The 22,001-nt window shown below is 40.5% G+C and overlaps 2 protein-coding genes across 3 annotated transcripts; both read left to right on the forward strand.

The window, feature by feature from the left end:
• Positions 1 to 195: 195 nt before the first annotated feature.
• On the forward strand, positions 196 to 7,856 carry rundc3ab (RUN domain containing 3Ab). 2 transcript variants are annotated; one of them, XM_073490042.1, is made up of 11 exons: positions 196 to 302; positions 4,342 to 4,457; positions 4,534 to 4,661; positions 5,232 to 5,317; positions 5,414 to 5,503; positions 5,599 to 5,679; positions 5,818 to 5,983; positions 6,433 to 6,590; positions 6,703 to 6,822; positions 7,510 to 7,615; positions 7,716 to 7,856. In XM_073490042.1, exons 1-11 carry the CDS (start codon positions 196 to 198, stop codon positions 7,854 to 7,856), a joined length of 1,299 nt encoding a protein of 432 aa, XP_073346143.1. The 2 variants fall into 2 exon arrangements, with proteins under 2 accessions (XP_073346143.1, XP_073346144.1); XM_073490043.1 differs by having other exon boundaries at positions 7,510 to 7,610; positions 7,714 to 7,856.
• A 4,099-nt stretch (positions 7,857 to 11,955) lies between these two features.
• On the forward strand, positions 11,956 to 21,398 carry LOC141015091 (protein FAM117A-like). The gene is made up of 8 exons (XM_073489003.1): positions 11,956 to 12,705; positions 13,970 to 14,115; positions 14,848 to 14,952; positions 15,324 to 15,443; positions 16,577 to 16,705; positions 16,825 to 17,002; positions 17,978 to 18,149; positions 19,701 to 21,398. The coding sequence occupies exons 1-8, from the start codon at positions 12,582 to 12,584 to the stop codon at positions 19,981 to 19,983; spliced, it is 1,257 nt and encodes a 418-aa protein (XP_073345104.1). The 5' UTR covers positions 11,956 to 12,581; the 3' UTR covers positions 19,984 to 21,398.
• Positions 21,399 to 22,001: the final 603 nt, after the last annotated feature.

Genomic DNA, 22,001 nt, shown 5'->3' on the forward strand with positions numbered 1-22,001 from the left:
TAAAAACAGATCATCACACTGCACACTGATGTTTCCAGCTGCTCGTCCTCCATCATAGGACACGAACCACCGCTGCGGGCTTGTCAGCGGCTCTGATGCGGCCGGGCAGCATCCTCTCTGTGGCCAGTGAGTGAGGAGGGCCGCTGGCCGACAGGGAGGGGTCCTCCTTTTGATTTCAGGGCTGCCTCCTCCTGGATGGAGTCCGGCTGTGTGCAGGCAGCGATGGCCATGGGAGACGTCTCGAAGAAAGCGTCGGGTCGGAACGTGGCGGTGGAGCGAAAAAACCTCATCACCGTCTGCAGGTCAGTTTATTATAAAAACTGTGCGAGTTGGTGATTTTGCTATGTGGATGTTGCATGTACTGTGTTTATACGTGTCTGTTTCCTGACAACAAATCAGTGCTGGTGTTTTTATTCTAACCAGACAGAGTAGATGCATGTAAGTCATATTTTTGACATGCGTGCTTACGTCATCCTCATAATAATATGAACTCTGTGCTGACAGTGGGCCTGTGCGGTCCTGAAGCCTGCAAACGACCTTTCATTACAAACATTTTGTCTTTAAAGAATAAAGGCAGACAGTCCACACACACACCGGCCTCTCTGTGTGAGTTCAGCAGTGTCATCTTTTGTCAGTGGCATTTTATTTTCTCCCTGCTGATGGCGTGGTTGCTATGACGACAACCTTCCTGGGGCAAGGACTAGCTGGCACCCCAGGGACTCAGGGCAAAGGAGGCGGTGTAAGGTCTGCACATCAAGTCCTGATTGGACCTTGTGGGGTGTGTTTGCACTTAGATGCCCTGTGCCAGAGCTTCAACACATACAGACGTAAACGTACATGCAAGATTAAACCTCTGACATGTTGTCTCCCTGTTTTAAAATGTAAACACTTGAAAGCTGCTGTAATCAGTATTTTTTTTATAATAACGATTGGTCTTTTATTGTGAAAGGGGTTGCCCTAGTGATGAACCCACAGAGATATCACCTGACTCTGCAGTTTATCTCAGATCGACGGAGCATTTGAGGCCAGAGATATTCTTGCTTTTAACAGTACGTTTGCATACGTATTGAATTTGACGCTACGCAGCCACAGGATGCAATACGCACAGTAAAGATAGGGGTAGTGTAGGGCGTGTATGGGGATGTGACAGGGTCAGGGGTCAGTAAGCACTTCAGCAGCAGCAGGGAAAACAATGGCAGAAAAGCTTTGTCCGTGCGAACTCGTGGTTAAAAAGCAAGCATATCTCTGATTTTTGTGTCTTTTAGCTCATTGTTTTGGTTTCTCTGACCCGCAACTTACTTACTTTACTCTTTTGGGTCATTCACACAGCTCTCATCAGTGTTGGTTTCTGCTGCAGGATCACAGCTACGACACCCATCAGCATGTTGACGTTTCAACACATGAGGACTTATTACTCGTGTGATTACTACATTAGCCACCTCTGTAACAAAACATTTTAGGGCAAACATCACTACAGATATGGTTTTTACTGTATCTTACTTACATTTGTTTTCATAATATTTCAAATCTGTTGGATCTGTTTGCAAGTTTATCATCTTAAAAGGTGATAAATGTTGTTTTGATTGTAGGTTTCCAAAGAATCAGTTATTGTAGGTTTAAATAAACATAAATTGTGAACGTCTCAAAGATCTTGCTACTGTCTTAGCGTGTGGCTAGTTTTGAAAGAGACATCGGTGTTCAATAAAAAACTGCACTGTGGTGAAGTATTAAATAAGATTTAGGATTTAATGACACTGAACTTGGCAATAAAATATAAGCAGAATCTATTTCAAATTAAATAATGTATTTTAATACGAAGATTATCTGCCGTCATGTCTGCTGTATCTCTGCATATGCTGCTCGTTCTGCCAAGTTTCAAGTCACTGATGTTAAAAATAAAGTCTAAAATCATTAAATAAGAGTCATACATTATGTTGTTGTCATACTGTATGCTAGACACCTACACACACAGTCAGGTGAACAAGACTGCACCTCTGCTGAGCCACTGACGGGCCTATCTGGGTCATGTCACGTCCCTGCTGTCTGTAATACAGTGAAAACACAGGGGATTGTGCTCGTTTTGAGGATAGTCAGCCAATTATTGTCCAGTATCTGGCCACAGTCAGAGCAGATGAATGAGACATTGTGCGCTTTGGAACAATGGGGAGTGAAATCACTTGCCTCAGAGGCCATATGTCTTAGACACACACACACACACACACACACACCATGAAAACTAAATATAAAGTGCTAAAAAACGTCTATATTTGACCACTAAAAATCAAACTCTGAGTCAGCAAAGCACGGCCGATATCCATCAGAGATCATTCCTCTCCATCTAATGCTGAGGCCATGTCTACCAGGATTTATTTGCTCCATATGGCCCCTTTCACCCCATAGCATTTCTCTGTGTCACTGGACAAATAACATTTGGCAGGTGTTCTTGCAGCAAATAGAAGTGCTGAATTATTTAGTCCCCAGGAAAATATTTAGGAGTGGTCATTTCAGGAGAAGGCTAATGTCGCCTAAAATAAACATAACACAGCAGGGGGGGTTTGTGGAGTCCGTAGTGTGAATATCTTATGACAGGAGGTCACGCCAGTCACCCTTAATTATTCAGGCACATTGTGACACTAGAATCCATTAGTTACTTTTAAATATTTAGCCTTGATAGCTATCTATATGGCAATGTTGGTCTGTTGTTTTGATCTCGATTGTAATATTTCAACAACAACCACAATGAATCAGGAGCTCAGAGGATGACGCTACACGTTACACCATGAGGTTCATATTCATGGTGAAAATGTCTAAACCACAATTAAATGTTAATAATCACTTTGGTGTTCATCTAGTGCCAGGTCAACATTTTAATTTGTCCAATTCTTCAATTTTACAGCTGTAATGTTACTTAATGTTTTGTGCTAATTAGCAAATGTAAGCCTGCTAAGCTAATATGGTAAACATAGAAGACAGTACACTTGCTGAATATTAGCATATTAGCCATGACAGCATAGTGATGTTAGCATTTAGTGTGCTAAAATACGACCACACAGAGCGACTCACATTAGCCTACTGTTTATGAAAACCTGCTAAAATAATGACATTCCCATTAGCCTCGGCTGTGCTATATGTTTAGTGCTCATTAGCAAATGCTAGCATGCTAACACACTGACTAAAATAGTGAAAACTAAATATTATACCTGCCAAAGCATCTTAGCATTGTCACTGAGAGCATGTTAGCATGCAGATATTAGCTCAAGGTAATGCTGTGCCTGAAAACAGCCTCACAGAGGCGTTAGCTAGCTGCTGCAGACTCTCTTGTACTCATTGGTCATTTTTTTTACAATGCCAATAAAAATAGTGAAGTTATCACACAAGCTCGGTAGAAAATCAAAAAATATTGCAGAACTGAGCTCATCCTGTGGTAGCCCAGCCTAAACCTACACACTTTGTGTTTGCATTGATACCACGATGACACTTGAAGTAGAGAATTAGCACAATTAGCCTACCAAGCTGTACATTTAGCTAAGATTTACATTAAAGTCCATATGAATATGAGCAAAATCAAACTGTATGCTGTGATTGGAATAGAACAAAGCATTTATGAATAGCCTGTGAGTACACTTTTACGTTAGGCTACATTGACCTTTGTTACGGCCTCGTTCCTAATATTTTCCTCTGACTGTAGCTTTGCTTTAAACTGTTTATCTGTGGTACAGAAGTTGGTTGAATGCTGAAATTAATTCATGTACTCAGATTGTAGCCTGCTTTGTACATTACAGCAGAGGCACCACAAGCAGGCGTCCTTACTGTGGTGAATATATATTACATCAGACTGGAGTCATAGATTCAAGCTGTCCAGTAAATTGAGTTGTTGGGAGCGTCCTGAGAGCTCTGCATGAACGTCTTCCTCACAGTAAATGGGCGACATTAGACTTGAGCGTTGAAATGAGAGTCCGCTGGAAATGGATAGTGCAGTGTGGTTGTGTGTGACTCGACAAAGAAGCAGGGATGAACATCGAGTGTAGTTCAACAACCTTGGTTGGTTTTTGATTTGATCCATTTCACAGGTTTTTGTTGTTGTTGACTTTGTTTCACTGAATTCTTTATTTTGGCAGAACACTGTGTTACTTTCGTGGACTTGTGTATTTTTATCGAGTAGAGATTCCAGAAATTTTAATTATAGTTTGAGCTATGACGTGTGCCTCCTACAGTAAACTGAAACAAAGGAAGCACAAATCCGTTTAGCCGTTTCCTGATTAATCTATTCCCATGACGATGTTATTACTGGCAGCCAAACTCTTGGTTTAAAACATCTCTCTCTCTCTTCTCTGCACACAGGTTTTCTGTAAAGACGCTGTTGGAGAAATACACAGCCGAGCCCATAGATGACTCATCTGAGGAGTTCATCAATTTCGCAGCCATCCTCGAACACATCCTCAGCCACCGTTTCAAAGGTAATGAACCTACAGGGACCTACAAATCAACAAAGAAAATGGCATCAATATTCATGTTGCATTGTCTTTTTTTAAGGCTCTGGCAGCTGGTTTGATGGTCAGAGGAGTTACTGGGACTACGTCCGTCTGGCCTGCGCTAAAGTCCCCAACAGCTGCATCAGCAGCATCGAGAGCATGGAAAACATCAGCACCTCACGAGCCAAGGTAACAGCAATAATCATTTTGTAATGTCTGCAGCAGAGAAAAAGCACAAAATCAACCAAATAGAGAAACAACTGTCTAATTAAAAAGCATTCTCTTACTCAGAGCCCTTTAAAGCTTACTGCACTTTGCAACAAAGCTTTTCCAACAACAATAAGTCCGAAGCTCTCTGAGCAAACTAAACTGCAGCATCCAAAAAATATGTTTAAGGATGCAGCAGTTAATCAGCCAACCATCGGAGTTGGCTGACATTCACGTTGTTGACTGATATTGGCCCAGATGATATACACTGAAGCCAGTGGCCGATAATTGTCTGTTGCGTAACGTACATTTTGGCCTGCCACATTCATGAGCTACTGGCTCATCAGTTTGTAAGGCCATGTCAGTTTGTAGTTGTATACAAGACTCTTTTTCATCTGAGAAAAGGTTATATTAAAGGTTGTTTCATAAATTTGTGGGATCTAATTGTATCAACCCAGAATGTCGGTATATCCTTAGTTGTGTTATTAAACAGCTGTACATGCATCAATCTGTACATTGATGTGATTTCTTAACCTCTGACGACTCTTTCAGGGGCGAGCCTGGATCAGAGTCGCTCTGATGGAGAAGAGGCTGTCTGAATACATCGCCACTGCTCTGAGGGACAGCAGAACGACCAGGTTAGAGGCACCACACACCTAACTACGCAGCACAGCATAATTGTATCCCGACTAGAACCGTGTTTCCATCTGGTTCTGTTTGTGTCTGTGCTTTAGGAGGTTCTATGCAGAAGGAGCCATCGTCTTAAGAGAAGAAGCCACAGTCCTAACAGGGATGCTTATAGGTCTTGGAGCCATAGACTTTAGGTGAGGAGGACATTTAAACAGTCTGATTTCAGGCATCAAACTGATCACTATAGATGAGCATTTATAGTTTGTGTCATGTGGTTCCTCCTCGACAGTTTCTGTCTGAAAGGGGAGGGGTTGGATGGGAAATCGTCTGCCGTGATTGACTACACACCATACTTGAAATTCACACAAAGGTATGTTCATTGATCTGTACAGAATATCTTTAATCTCCTCAAATACATGAAATGACAATACATTTTGAAGACCCAATAAATGTTTAGTCTCATGTATTGGGCCCTTAAAAATAAATAATTTGGCTGCTTCTCTTGTAGCTATGATTACCTGAGTGACGATGACGATCGGCAGAGTGTTGACAGCAGCACAAGCGATGACAGCGTCCCTGAACACCCCTACATCCCCCTGGTCACTGACGAGGAGAGCTGGAGCACAAAGTGTCGCAAGATGGAGCAGAGGTTCAAGATCGTCAACGCTCAGAAGGTGCGTGGCCATCTTTGTTTGTTTTAACATACACATGACAGGGATTCTTGAAGAAATAATTCAACATTTTGCGAAAAAAAAAGGCTCATTTGCTTTCTTGCAAAGCGTCAAATGAGAAGTTTGATACCACTCATATCTCATAGAGGTAAATAACTCCAGCCAGCAGCTGGTTAGCTTAGCTTAGCTTGATAAATGGAAACAGTAGGAACAGCTATTCTAACTAATTAAATGTTTAAATATATGTTATGTTATGTTAACTGGTGTTTTCAGAAAGTGCTAGCTGTTCTTTAACTTTGAATGTACAGCGTTAAGGGAAAGTGGGCACACCCTTCACCACATCACCACAAAGTATTTTCTGCAACACACTGAGCATCACAGATGGATCCTGTCTAATATGATTGTCCGAGGGTGGATGTTTCCTCTCACTCAGTGTGGATGTGCGTTGTCAGGGTTACCTGGAGGAGCTGGTGCGCCTGCGTGAGTCCCAGCTGAAGAACACAGAAACAGAGAACAAGAGGCTAAAGGCCCGACTGGGGGAGCTACAGAGCCACAGCCTGCAGGAGAAGAAGGAGCTGGAGGCCGTCGTCCTGGAGCTTCAGGAGCAACTGTGAGTGATGTAGACAGACACTAAATGTCGCAAGCGTTTCCAGTGATTCAGTTGAAGGTGTTTCTGTATCAATTACTTCTTTGTAATGTATTGCACCCTTATGTTTTGACAGGACGAGCTTGATTCCATGTGACTCCAACCACCTGGCCAAAAATCTTTCAATCCCTCTGGTCAACCAGTGGCCGGCGCTCCAGCCATACAACAACCAAGTTGACGTGAAGCTGTTCCGCAGGTTCGACTGAGCGTCCAACTGTGAACTGTTTCCTGCTGTCGTTGACTTTTGTCTCTTCGTGGCAATAATTGAAAAGAGGAACATGCACATGCACACACTCTGATATATCGGCCACAATCGGTTATCATAGATGATGATATCGACGAGGATGTGGCGTGAAACACGTTACTGCTTCTCTTTACAGTGCATGTTTAAATGTATTAATATAAATAGTTGATTAGAAGCAGGTATTTAAGCAAAGCAGCTACAGCTGCAACTGTTGATTAGTTTCGATTAATAATTTTGTCTTTGAAAGTAAAAATGCCCATTATAATTTCCAAGGAGGCGTCTTCTAATTGTGATTAACTGTCCAAAACCCAAAGATATTTAATTTATCCTATTATATGACAAAGAAAAGCATTAAATCCTGACACAACCACATAACTGAAACCAACAAATGTTTGACATTTTTGCTTGAAAAAAGTCTGAAACGATTAACTGGTTATCAGAATAATTGCTCATAGATTCCCAGAAGTATACAGTTTATTTGCATACTTTTGATTTAACAATTAACTTTAATATAATTATAATACAATCAATTTATTGTTTTTTGTCCAGCTACAACAGATATAAAAGAAAAGACATATTTTCAGGCTGTCTGGAGGCACTCTGCTGTGTTGTTAACCCTAAACTTGTGTGAACCTGTAGGAGGAGCTTCCCCAGCACAGAGCTGCTGTCGGTGGATATCAGCCTGGACTCGGGCTCCCAGAGGACGGAGGGCAAACAGAATGGAGGAGCCTGGTGCACAGGTGACATTTCAACACACTGTGCTCTCATAAGATAATAAGTCATTCAAACACATCTATTTACTTGAATTGAGCCTTTCTTTGTATGTCTGTCCCACTGCTCCAGACAAGGACTACACCCCCTCCATGATGGGCCTGTGTGGGTCTTTGGCCTCCCTCCCGAGCTGCAAGTCTCTGGCCAGCCTCAAGTCCAGTGAGTGCCTGGTCAATATCAGCACAGAGAACAGTCCTGCCCTCTCTCCCAGCTAGGGGGCGCCAAAGAAACACTGCCGACCACTTAACAGACACTGAGACAATTCAACATGAATACAAAAAGACTACTTTTGGTAGGCAGACGAATGCTCTCTTACGTGACTCCCTTTACCTTACGCTCTGAGCCCAGCACTCTCTCAACTTACACCTTTTCAGAGAAAGAGTAGCCTCCGTGTCTGGGACTTGTCCAACAAAGATGCAGGAATAGCTGCTGTACTGCCAGATGACCTCTGTCAGTTTCACTGTCTTTTATCGTCTTGACGTGATTAAGCCTCCCGAAATGCAAAACAACTGGTTCGAGTTTGACCTCTCTGACGTCACGATGCTTGATTCTGTGCACTTACAGTCATGTATCTGTACCAGTTACATTCAACAAGACTCACTGTAGGATTGTTCTGTGTGTACTTGTCCATTTGTCTGTGTCTTATCAGTCTGTCAGTGTATCTTATTCTGCCTCTTGCATAATACTGGCAGTGCAGGATGGATGAGCTGTTATAACCTTTTAGGGAACAGAAACACATTTCTGCCATATTATATTACACTACTATAAGAGAGATACAAAAAAAGAGGCTTATGATGTGCTGTGTTAAAGTGGCCAGACTGTTTTATGATGAAGATTATTTAAAAATTAACAGATGCAACTTCATGACCTTAGGATGGATGAATGACAGTTTAGGCCTTATTCAATCATACAGTAGGTTAGATACAGATTTTAGGTTGTGACATACAAGACCTGTCAGGCTAACAAGGTTTGCAGAGCCATTACAATGTAAACACACAAAAAAGAACTGACATGATATCTATATATAATGCATACAAATGCAAAATGCATTGTGACTATGCAGAATGAATGTTTTCATTGTCTTTTTCTACAAACCTGGCTTGATAGAGTAGTTTGAGCAGAAGAGAAATAGTGAATGTGCAGAGTGTGTATGTGTGTCGTTTGATTTTTTTCTGCCCCTGATTTGTTTTCCTATGATCTGTTCTTTTTATATTAAAATTAATTTCATGACCTACTTACTTCTATCATTTACCATCATGTAAATTGCAATCTCACGCAGTGTTGTTGGGATATGTTGTGATCTTTAAAATTGCAATAAAACTGCCTTTTTTGAAACATTAAATGCTGATATGCAATTTTTTTTTCTTTTGCTCTAGAGATGGCATTTTCATTTTCTCGTCCAATGCTTTGGTTTGTCCGAAGCTGCAGTGTTTACTGCTAATGAGCAAATGTTACCGTGCTAACATGCTAAACTTAGGTGGTGAACATTGTAAACATTACCTGCTAAACATCAATGTTAGCATTGTCACTGTGAGCATGTAAGCATTAAGTTCAAAGTAGCTCTGTGTTTAAGGAAAGCCTCACGCAGATGCTAGAATGACTGTAGACGCTTGTTTAGCTATGCTAGGAGACAGCATGCTTTACTTTGCTCAATTTTAACTAGCAAATGTTAGCATGCTAATACAGTAAAGTGGAAAACACAGTCGACATTAAACCTGCTAAACATCTGCATGTTAGCATTGTTGCTGTGAGGATGTTAGCAGGATGATGTTAGCATTTAGCTCAAAGTACTGCGGTGACTGTAGGTTGAGCCTTGCAGAGCTATTAGCATGACTGTAGACTCTCAGGCTTGTTTAGCTAAGCTAGCAGCGTGCTGTATGTCATCCACCACTTCAGTCAAGACTGAAATACTTCAACAGCTATATAGGTGAATTGTGGTTAAATTTATTGCATGGTCATAGCAGGTCAGACTTTCTCTAATCCAGTCAAATATCACCTACAACACCTACAAGATCAGTTGGCAAAACTCTTTGTATCTTCGTATGGTTCCCAGATGATGTATCTTAATAACTTTACTGATCAGTAGTTTAGTGATTTATGTTCAAACACCAGCATAAGTAACATTTAAATTTGCCTCAGCTGGACTTTTAGTGTTAACTAGGACATGTTAGCTTGCTAACGCTAAACTAAGGTGCAAAACATGGTAAATGTTGCATACCTGCTAAACATCTGCATGTTAGTGTAGTTGCTGTGAAGATATTAGTGTGACGTTGTTAGCATTTAGCTCAAAGCACTGGCGTGCCTACAAGTACAGCTTCATAGAGCTGTTAGCGTGGCTGTAGGCTCATTATTTGCCTCCACATTTACATTCAACTATATCCTATTTCTGCAAGTCATTTTAATTTAAAAAAGACAGACACTGCTAACTGTGTCGGTTTATTACAAACCTGATCTGGCACAAAAGAATGAATGAAATAAGTAGCTGACATCACTGCCATTTCATTTACTGTAGGTCCAAGAAACCCAACATGCGCTCTTTCACCCCGTGCCGGGTCACTTTTCGTTTTCATTTATCCCCTTTGTAGCCTAACTTTGTAAAGCGTGACATCGTCTCTCTTCTCTTGAAATGGCTTACGTGAGGTCATAGGTGAGGACCATTCATTCATTAACACAGACAAATACACAGAGCTTAAACAAACAGCTGCTGAAGGTCCTTTGGTAAACGTTTGAAATGCATTATGCAGGAGACACATTCCAGATCGACATACTGTCCAATTATCTGCTTGGCTGTAAAATGAATGGATACCGCAGGGTTGTGAAAAGTTGGGTTGAGTTATCTGGCTTTGTCTTTGGCTGTTTTGTGACGGTGACATCAATTGTTGGGGTGGAGTTGCGGTAGATAGATGAGCAGGCTGCTGGACACATGGTTCAGCACTTCACCCCTCTGTGACAAAGCACATTCACTCCCATTCTGGTGTGCCAGACACACGAGCGTGTTATCTAAGCATGTGCCGACGTCTCGTGTAAGTTAGAGCACATTTGGGGTCAGTTTGGTTCGGGTGAGTGGGACACTGCCCCTAAAAGTACGTGCCATGTTATCTCTACGCCGTACTCTTGTCCAACCACTGGCACTCCCTTTTACACAGTCAAGACATTTATCTCCCACAATGCACACTGTCTCACACATGCACACACACCACCCAAAACCACTTCACAGTCCACCCAGATGGTGTGCACACACCCAGCTGGGCTGATAGTGTGATGAAATAATCAGCATACAAATGAATGAATGAATATTATTGTAATTAACATTATAATTGACAGGATTTTCTACATTTTTTGTATTTGCTACAGCGTTGTACAAATTAGATCATATTTTTCCTACTATTAGATATCCATTCATTTTGCACGGTATGAAAACACAAGTTTGTATTTGTACTGTTTTTATTATTGAGTTTTATATTTTATTTATAGGCCCATCTATGGACAGGCATTGTAAATTAGCGTTGGCTATAAATGCTGTGGTGTGTGTGTGGCATCAGTCTATACTACATACTTATCCCTATACAAATAAACATTAAATAAATAAATATATAAAATCTAATATTTAGCCGACTCCTGAAAATGGCTTTGTGCTTCGTGTGATCCATCACAGCGAAACATCAAGTCCTCATTAATATTTGTCAAATCACATTATGGTATGAGGTAATGCAGTGTTGACTTTTTCAAATCAATCTGTTCTGATATATTGCATCACCAAACAACGACAATGTTACACTAAGACAAATTGAATGTGGACTTTATGCTTACTTGGAGGGATTACACCAATTAATCAAGCTTCAGGAGCCTGCACAGTTAGGCTATTTTCTTGCTGTACTTAAATTAATATAAACCAGTGAAGGTATGGAGAATACATCTAAGAATCTCAAATTGTGCAGCATACATTTCAAAATGGTCAGCAAAAATGTAAAAATTAGCAGGTATGGCCCTTTAAATACATGTGCAACAAGTCTAAACGTGAAACGGTGAGCTCCAAAAGCTTCAACCTTTAACTGAGTTTTTAAAAAAAATAGTTATAACCTTCAATTTTTAAACTTTAAAAGCAAAAATGTTGTATTTTAATGGCGAAAATCAGTTAACGTGAGATATGAGTTGGGGGCGGGGACAGCAACAGTCATTGTCCGGGGTTTGACGGATTGATAGCGGATTGTCCAATAGGATTGAAGTCAGTGGCTCAACCAACCAATCAAAAGTGAGCTCGCGAGCCGGGGCCTGCCCCCCCATATAATTAAACGCACACCAGCGTGGTGGTCCAACTGTTTGGAGTTTTGCGCTGTAGCGAGAAGACCGAGGGGAAAAGTACTGTGACCACCTCGCAACTCTCCGGGGCCAACAAAACGAGCTCCAGCCCGAACAACGACAATGAAATACACCTTAATGTTTTCTCAGACGACGTAGGAGTTGACGTTAAAGTGACTTTTTGAAACTGGAGCCGCTTCCTTGTTCGACAACCCGGTGAAATATCTCAACATCCTCACAAAGAAACTTTTGCTTGCTAGGCTGCTAACTCGCACACACAAGCCAGAGAGAGAGAGAGAGAAAGAGAGAGAGAGGGGAAAAAAGTATGATCATCGGCGAAAACTTCACCTCAGGCTGCTAATAACGACTCATCCGTCGAGCTAAGTGTCTCTGGTAGTTGTATTTTCTTGGAAATGGCTTTCTGAATGACTCAAGGCTGGATTTTGTAACGGTTTTTGAGTAGTCATCATCATCATCATCAGCAGCAGCAGTAGTGGAGGAAGGGTTGCAGCTGGTAGCTCAGCCAGCCACCACCAGTGTTTCTCCACACAGCGCCCCCAGATCTCCAGCAGGCACCACGTCCAGTAACTGCCTTCAGCTAGTTTAGGAAGGTGACTGGTCCTAGATTTGTTGCTGGAAAGATGTCTGGCCGAGGTGGAGTGGGGCAGATCCGGGGAGCCACTTTGGGTCCACAGCCCCTCAAGGCTACTATTCCCTATCAGCTGGCCAGCAAGCCTCGACCTCTGCGGAGGGATGGAAAGTCAGGTATGAGCTCAACACCTGTCAGATACATGGATCATATACATGAATACATGTGTGTAGACTTGAGATGTTAGACAATATAAAGAATGGGTAATGTGAATTTTAAAATGCAGCCTTACATGGCTTCAAACCAGTCATATACATCTTTAAATTCCCCCCTTTAAAGCTAATTTTTTAGTTTCAAATGTATAGATTACCGATTATAGATTACCCATTAAAGCCCCAGTGTTTAGGAAACATCCGTAGCACCATCCAGGCATTTAAAGGAAGTCGCTGCTGCTTCTCTATCTATAATCATTGTTAAAGGGATGTGTTAAATAGTTTCTGATGTACATTTGGTTGTCATACTATCACTGGAATGTAATAATAAATAAGATAAATAATAAAAATTTTGTATAAATAATAGAACAATATTACATTTAAGTATAGACAGGCTGGGAAATATAGTTAAAAATAATCATATTTAGATTATTTTTGACAGATTATGATTACGGTATGATTCACAGGTAGTGGAAATTATTATTTTTGCATCATAAAACCAATCGAACAAGTTTTCTTACATCTGGAGATCCATATTGGTTGTTCTGGGCATCTCTGAAACACTACAGCGCTTCTTTATAATGCTGTTTTGTCACACATTAATCCCAGCCCCGATTTTGATAATATTTTGAATAATCGTGCAGCTCAAAACATATATTACATAGCAGCTACTGCTATACAAATGTATTTATAGCTGTCACAAATGCTTATTTTTCTTATTTTTCTCATCAATTAATCTGGCAAATACTTTGTCTAGTAATCTAATATCATAAAATCATGAAAAATGCCGTTTAGAAATTCTCAGAGCCCAAGGTGACATCTTAAACTGTTAGCTTTCAACCCAAAGATATTCAGTTTACATCAAATCTGACAAAACAGGAAGTCTTCACATTTGAGTGGCGAGAACAAGCAATTTATTTTGTCATTTTCCTCAAAGAAAGGACTTAAACTAATAAATTGTTGGACGTGAATTCTGTCAATCATTTCAGTTCTAGATGTTGATAATGGAGACCAAAGCAACTGAGTTACTAACTTGAACCCTTTATAACAGCATTATTGTTTATAACATTAGTATTATCTAGGTTAAAATAGTGATTAAGTCTAATATAAGAACTCAAAGCTATAACCCATTCAAAATTCTGCCACCAGCTGATGCTTACATCATAAATACCAGTATAATTTAATCTGTTGCTGCATGTTCAATAAAAAAGTTGTCTGCGTCCGACAGCCGGAAAGGCCAAACTGCACCAGCTGAGCTCTGGCATGAGGCGGACAGTGTCTCTAGACGCCATCGTCGGGCCGTACCTGCAGGGACACTGGCCCAAAGAACTGGAGGGCCAGAGCAGCCTGTGTCGCAAGGACAAATCCACCCAGGTCAGCTCCGGATGAAGAACGTTCCTTCAGTCCTAACATAATAATGCTGGCCATTTTGAATCAGAGCTGTTTTGTCAGAAAGAAATGAATGGAATGCTTTACTTTACCACACATGTTCCATATTAAGAGTTTTAATGTTTTTAAATCATTAATGTGCTAATGTAGTGGTGTGTTTGTTTGTGGGGCAGATGGGGTCGGCTCATGTTTGGAGATAAGTTCACAGTTTTTGAAGATAAAGAAGTTGCTTAGAGACAGAGGGAGGGACTGTCCGATGCTTGCATAGCTATTACAGAGTGAGAACCGCAGCCATGAGAACAGTCCCTGAAGTCAGCTGATGAGGCCGTTTCAGCTGCACCCATCCTCTCTGCTCTGTGTGTGCAGGCCCTCGCCACGGCTCTCTGGTTGCCCACATCCTCCCCCCTTCTTTTTGTTTTTCAGTTTCTCCTGCTCTTTCGCTCTTCTAAGTGAGAAGAGAGACTAGTGGGTGTGGATGGTGTGATGTGGTTGCAGATCAACCTTTGAGCATGACAAGCTGTGCTAAGTGTGCAACTTTTGGCAAATATGTGTGAAGTCCTGATGTAATGCGCGACTTAAACACGAGTTTCCACTCATAGATTTTGACACCATCACAGGGCGGCTTCGGGCTAAAACTTGAATATATGTCTATTTATTAGGCACACATGTTCTTATTTGAAGAGTATTAGTTCTCACGGTTGCTTTCTTCCTCCCCAGACACCAGACTCGTGGTCAGATAAGTCTCAAAGCAGGAGAGGCAGCAGCAGCAGCAGCAGCCACAAACGATCGGCCTCTTGGGGCAGCGCTGAGAATCTGCAAGAGGTGAATCTCTGCATGTTTTGCTCAACATGTGTGTTTGTAAAAAAACAGGCTTGCCAAACTGGATGTTTTCTTTTTTTGTATGTTTGTATCAAAGAGGGCAAGCTCTTGAAAAAAGGCCTGACTCAATTATTTCGACAGCATTGAGCAACAGGAGACCAAATGATCTCATCTGTACAGAAACTTCCCCTTTCTCTCAAGAGCTTCACTCCTCATCACATCTATGATCTGATCCATCAAAACAATCAAATTATCACCACTAAAAATGTCTCTAAAATGATCTTGTTCTAAAGTGTGTGACATGTCTAAGTTTTAAGGACTTCCTCTGTGTGTGTGCAGGCTGATTGACTGACAGTAACCTCTGTTCATTGCAGATCGCTAAGCTAAAACAACAGCTGCAGCAACAGCGCAGCAAACCTGCAGTCTCAGGGGGACATGAGAAAGAGCGCCAGCGTAGCTATCCTCAGGGGAGCTGCAGCCTAGGAACTACTCAGGTACCTTAGCATCATCACCAAACATACACACACTGCTTACTTCATACATGCATGTGTGTGCACACTCACACAGTGAAGTCAACAAAGACAACAGATGTAAAATATATTTTTCACAAGTCCAGATATCAGTGATTATATTCATCAAAGTGAACTGAATGGTTCAGCTCCTCGCAGGAAGCGAATGAAATAAAACGCCGAAGCAACAGGAAGACCACTACATCACGTTGCTTCTGCTTTTCAGAGCGAAATACGTAGTTCTGCTTTCCACTACAGCTGGTCTGCGCCGTCTTGTTGCGTGGTGCCACACTCCACTGGGCTGAGGTGGTTTCAGACTCAAGTGTGTCGAAATGTCGAGCGGGTGTGACCTGATTTCTACCTGAAAATGTTTCAGTCAGGACCTGCACACATTTCAATTGTAGATAATCATAGAGGAACCTGGTGAATTTGAGTGATTTCTCAATCATGTGCTGCTTTAATATTTTAACTCTGAACTCGCATAATCTTGGTAACTTGCTGACTGAATAGTTTGTTGCTGCACTCACTACTAAACAGAACTGAATTGGGAAAAATGTAATTTTCTTCCAGTGCACTTTAGACGAGAAATAATCTGCAGAAGACCTTTAACCTGGACTCTCTGCTGCCAGTAGGGCCTCATTTCAGACATTGATTTAATTGAGTATAAATGCTTTTAACTTTACTGTAATTGTATGTTTATTACTCTTTTATTTATTTTTTTATATTTTATAATTGATTATATTTATTTCTCAGTTTTTTATTTACTCCCTATCATGTTTATCATTTTAATTTTTAGCCGTAAAACATTGTTTTGTTTAATTGTAAATTAAGTTAGCTTTTTCAATGGTTTTTCAAAATAAGTTTAATAACTCAAATTTAATACTTGACTCACTTGGATCTTCATAGGTGTGCTTCATGTCTTGTTTTAGTACTAAAAACCTACTTTATTTGTGTAGCGCTCCTCATACAACGAATGTGTCTCAAATTGCTTCACAATAAGAGGAAACAAGAAAAACGGACAAGAGAACTGCAAATACAAGAACCGTCTGATCTGTTTGAAGTTGCTTCTCAGGAGGAATGAAGCCTAAATTCCTTTTAACTTGTTTTCATGTCTTCAGACGCAGCCAATTCCCATCCCCCTCGCTCCCCTGTCTACACTGGTCCCTCGACTGCGCTGCAGTGTGGAGGGCCTCAACCAGGAGCTGGAAGGCGTTTTCATCTGCCAGCCACCGCACCCTCAGCACAGGGTAACTGTCACCTCCACACAGCATACATATATGAAGAGATTCGGGGGTTGTTTTCTTCATTAAGAAGGTGGCTGACGTTAATGACGCAGGTTAAACACGGTAGTTGCCTGTCTTGTCAGCTTCTCGAGGTTCCAGACGGACATCGGGCTCCCGTCCCTCCACAGAGCTGCAGCAGCGGATCTCAGAGTGACCCCATCACCGCACCCCTGTCCTCCTCCTCCTCACCCAGCTCCCCTCCCACCTACATCTCCACTTCCCCACCCAGCTCTGAAGATGCACCTCTGGATCTGCACCAAGGTGAGTTTCAAAGTGTCCCTGCAGTGCGTTTGTACAGTCCACTGTAAATCATGCACCTGGAAGTTCCTGTTTTAAGTCAAATGTCAGTACATAAACCAAGTGTAAGATTAGTATTAGAGATTACCAGAAAACAAAAGGGAAAGTGGACTGCTGTGTGATATTAACACCTGTTGCAGCCACTTGATGCATAACCTTAATCGGAAACCCACAGTCACACTTCTCAGATTTATCACGGGGGATTGAGGACAAGCTAACCAACATGATGCTTTCACGCCTTAACAGGAGATTATATTTTAAAGCTATGTAGTCGCATATTAGCAGGTACAGGTTTATTTGTTTTAAGGTGTCTTGTCTTCATGTTTAAACACAGTTACAAGGAATTGCACCACTTTATCCCTGTTTTACACCAATCAGACACATAATTAGCCGCAACAAGGCACACATTTTCTGGGATATATTTTCCTAACATGCCAGAATGAAAATATATGTGTGTACATTGATCCCCATATTATTATTGCAAAAACTGTATATGCTTTATCAGTTGCTGGAGTGTATCATCTTCCAGACATCTACCAGTCTTTTTATCACTAAGTTTCTAAGTATTGTTTTGCTCATTTTATTCTGCTTCAATAATAATACATTATATTTGTTGAGCAGCTTTCAAAGCATAGTGACAAAGTGCTTCACAACAGCAAAATAAAAACAGAATCCTATGAAATGACAAAGTAAAAGCATAAAAACATTAAGGTAAGATTAAGTAAAGTATGCAATACACTATATTCTAAAATGTATTTACTTTCCGCAGGAGATGAGATAAAAAACAAATAATTTTATATATTGAGAACAATTCAGTGTAACTGTCTCAATGAGTAATGTGTGCATATTAAGATATCGCTGTAAATGTTCAGAGGTTTTGTGTATAAAATCTCTTGCAGTATGTTGACTTATGACTTATCTTTTCCCTCCTGTTTTCAGGTTTGACAGACGGTGCAGAGATGTCTCTCCTGTCTCCGTTCTCTTCGCAGAATGAGGCGGACCTCTCCCTGCCTCTGCTGATGTCGTCCTCCCCAGGACCAAACAAAAGTTGCTGCTTCCAGAGAGAGCCTCCAGAGGGCTGCGAGAAGGTCCGAGTCTGGGAGGAAACTGGGTACGTTTTTATTATGCATCTGAACAGAACTTCCCTCTCATGTTTGCTGTGAACACTTACAGTAGTTACCAGCTTTAAGGAGATATTAAGAGCACTCCACCCATTTAGCACTGCACTCCTGTAACATTGTATGACTCACAGTGGACAGTTTTTTTTTCCCACATATGTAGTTGCACTATCCACGGCCTGTAAGCAGACTTTGATGTGTAAAATCGGTTGACTTCCTCTTTAACTAGAAAAGTTACCCAGTGTGTTATTATTTAGGCATTTTTCATACCTCTACACTGAGAAATATCTAATAAAGGGCTTTCTGGAGTGAAGTGAGTGTTCATAAGACTGTTTAATTGGACAAATATAGTGTATAAAATCAAAGTGAGTCAGTGTGTGAATGCCCTCTGGTGGTGATTTCACTCTGTCCTCATGCAATGACAAAGTATTTACCCTTCCATTTATGCTTTATGTAGAGCTGCAACAGTATGACAACCAATTGATTAGTTGTCAACTATTATATTAATAACAAACTATTTTGATCATTTTTTAAAGATAAAAAGTGACCTTGACTCTATTTTTGCTTCTACATGGAACCTGATATTTCCATTATAATCAGTTTAAAAGCCAAAACAGTATAAAAATGCACCGAGAGAGATGAAATATGCGGCGAGGAAGAGGAATGCATGATGTAACATAACTTTGTGCATATCACACAGCTGTTCTGATTAAATTCATTGTTGCATGTTAACACCAGACCCTAATAATCCCATCTCATGTAAACAGTTGACCCGAACTCTTCAATCATAATATTTCAGTCGAAATAAAGAAATATTGTCCATGTAAACTGAATATTGTTTGGTAGTGAACAAAACAAAAAAATTTGAAGACTTCCTCTTCAGTTTTGGGAAACACTGACACGCTTTTCACCGCTAGAACTAGTTCGGTCAAGGTCAGGCCTTTAGTACGTCCTCTTTCTTTTACATTACTCAACAAACTTTTGTAAACAACCTTCAGAGAGTCTCAGAAAGGTTTTGGTCAAGGTTAAGTAAAAATATTAATCTTAAAGTTACTTATTAACAGAACTCGAGGAGAATAAATGATTTAGTGATGTACCCTTCCTTAATTCTTGTCCCCACCCTGACTGTCACCACACTACTGTGTGATAAAGTACTGCCTGTCCTTGAGTCCTTCCTTCTTTTTTACTCAACCTGTATATTGTCATGTGAAATCTGGGTGCAATACTTACGAAATAATTAATACGAAAGCTGCAACTAACTGCAATAACGGTCATAATTTTGCCTTTCCCCCTCCTCGTATCTGTAATTGGTAATATCTTGGAGTCTTAAGTAGAGTAAAGCCAGGCACACAAGTGATAACGGGTAATGAGGAGTGACCATTTTTAAGATTATTTGCAAAGGAGAAGTGTTCTTATATTTTTATATATACACACTGACCGTTGCTATAAAATGGCAGACATGCTGTAACCAAACCTCGTTTCTTACACTTTGAGTCATATTAGTTTCAGTAGTTTCTTACAGTCCCTTTCCTCTCTTGCTGCAGCACTCCACACCATCTGAAGCCAGCCCTCATCTCCTCCTGCCCAGACCCCAACAAGGTCAACTTCACCCCCCACGGCGGCTCCGCCTTCTGCCCCGTCAGCCTCCTCAAGCCCCTGCTCCCCTCCATGGACCTGTTGTTCCGCAGCCTCACCATCTCTCCAACAGGAAGTTGCTCGAGCCAGGGTACGAGCTCCTGCCAGGCGACATCCTCCTCCACTCCTGCAGACCCTCCTGCCACCGCTGCTGTGATGGGAGAGAGCTCAGGGGAGGGCCTCGCCTTCTGATCGCAGAGAGCGTAACGCAAATATTTCAGTTGTCTGGGACAGATGTGTTGATGTTGCTTTATTTTACGGAAGGACCATCCCATTAAAATAATCTTATGTTAAAAAAATAATAATATTGATAAAAAGAATGAGTATCGTACTTGTAAGCAATCCAGTGGATCTACTTCATAATTTTTGGGTTTCCGGGCATTGTGACATTCCTAAATTATGGCCATTCTTTTGTCCTTTCATAATCCAAAGATTTATTTTTGGCCAAGCACGAGTGTGAGAGACTTCTCACTCATTCTACTCTTTAACTCTATCTGAGACGGGGTTCGTCGTATGACTGTCTGCCTCAATTGCTGCACATTTTTTTCCCCAAAGAAGCCATGACATACACTTATCAATACTGGTTTTTAAACTCCAAAATGTTAGAAGTCTGGGTCGCGTAAGAAAAAAAAACCCCTTCTCATTAAAGTTTGTTTTTAAGGATTCAAAGATATTTATCTACAACTCACCTTTTACCTAACCTGACCCTGCACCTGTCACTGGTATACGAAGCATGACAAATCAGTTGGGTACTTTTTATTTACCTGATTAAAGGAAAAAACTCATGAAATCACATTTTGATTGAAGGGAACTTGTTGGACTTGGGTAGCATCGATACCTAAAGGCTTCAGCTCATGCATTCCTGCTTTAAATATGTACATATGTTATTTTGTGTTGCAAAAAAAAGTTACTTGTTAATGGATAAAAACCTGTTATTCCTTGACTCTTTAGATGTGTGCTTGATGGTCTAGTTTCTAGTTTTGAGGTCTCACAGCCTAGTTGACTACCTAACCAGTTTTAGTGGTGTAGATTTGTCATCGTTAATGTTTTTCTTCTGCCAAGCTGACAAGTTGATGTTCAGATTTAGAGTTTTATTTCTGGTAGACATGTTTGCACAAATTGAACTGCAACTTTTTGAGTCGCGATTCTTATTTTTATATTCACTTTTGTACTTTAAGAGTAGTAATGTGTATTTTCTACATCTTTTTTCTACATCAATTACCTGCAACATAAGCTAAAAAAAAAAAAAGAAAACCCTGTTCCTTTTTAGTTTTCTTCTGTCGGTGTGATTGAGGCAGTTGTTACACGAGATACTGTATCGGGTGGATTTTTATGCACTTCCAGGAGAGGGTTTTATATGTTAGTCCTGGGTTTATTGTCTCTGACAGGAGTTTTGTTTGTGTGTGCACGTGGATGGAAAGTTAACTAGTGCATCGTTTAACTAGTCTACTTCTCCTAGTTTTAGTATCCTGAAATACTGATGTAATGAAACATTGTCTTTTTCCAAATAAGCCTCAATTTCAATGTTTTCTGAATCAGTGTGGATGCTGTGGACGTGCTGTTATCTCAGGTTCTGTGTTCTGTCCACATAAATATATGATTGATTACATTGTTGTCTTTGTGATTTTTCTTTGCACTGGACAATAACAGCCATTTCAACATGCAACTTTATCTCTGGGAAATCTCTGACATTTTTCACTATTTTCTGGTATTCTGTAGACAGAATGATAAAGAAAATAATTTTAATTTCCTCCCATCATTGTTACATGAACAGAGTTAAATATTTACTTCAACTCTTATCTGTTAGCGCTTTGAATTTTGCCATTCAAACAGTTTATAGATATTAAAAAAAGAGTCATTTTCTCGTTGTAGGATATTAAATTAAAATCATCACTGACCAAAATGACATTAGGGCACTGAAACAATAAACGTCTATCAGTCAAAGTCAGTTTCATACTGTTTTACTTTGTTTATATGTGGCGGACCCTGCCACCTTTCTAGCTTCAAACAGTGTTCTGGGGACCTTATTTTCCTCTGAGAACAGCTTGTTCATTCAGTTATGGAGAAAATAAATATTTCTGAGTTTGTATTATTGTAAATATTAAAATTCTGAGTTTGAATTTCTTCTCCAAAACTACATAGTGCCCCTTTAAATTATAATTAATAATCATGAGGATGTTTGAGCTCCAGCCTACATGAGGAGTCTTCTT

This window comes from Pagrus major, chromosome 20 (genome assembly GCF_040436345.1).
Source record: "Pagrus major chromosome 20, Pma_NU_1.0".
NCBI lineage: Eukaryota > Metazoa > Chordata > Actinopteri > Spariformes > Sparidae > Pagrus > Pagrus major.

Bases quoted from the DNA above. Each gene is read 5' to 3' on its own strand.
- rundc3ab (XM_073490042.1), top strand. From the start codon at position 196: ATGGAGTCCGGCTGTGTGCAGGCAGCGATGGCCATGGGAGACGTCTCG. The intron at 4,458-4,533 runs GTAATGAACCTA...TCTTTTTTTAAG, and splicing joins CCTCAGCCACCGTTTCAAAG to GCTCTGGCAGCTGGTTTGAT. The intron at 5,504-5,598 runs GTGAGGAGGACA...CCTCCTCGACAG, and splicing joins CTTGGAGCCATAGACTTTAG to TTTCTGTCTGAAAGGGGAGG.
- LOC141015091 (XM_073489003.1), top strand. From the start codon at position 12,582: ATGTCTGGCCGAGGTGGAGTGGGGCAGATCCGGGGAGCCACTTTGGGT. The intron at 14,953-15,323 runs GTGAATCTCTGC...TGTTCATTGCAG, and splicing joins GCGCTGAGAATCTGCAAGAG to ATCGCTAAGCTAAAACAACA. The intron at 15,444-16,576 runs GTACCTTAGCAT...TCATGTCTTCAG, and splicing joins GCAGCCTAGGAACTACTCAG to ACGCAGCCAATTCCCATCCC.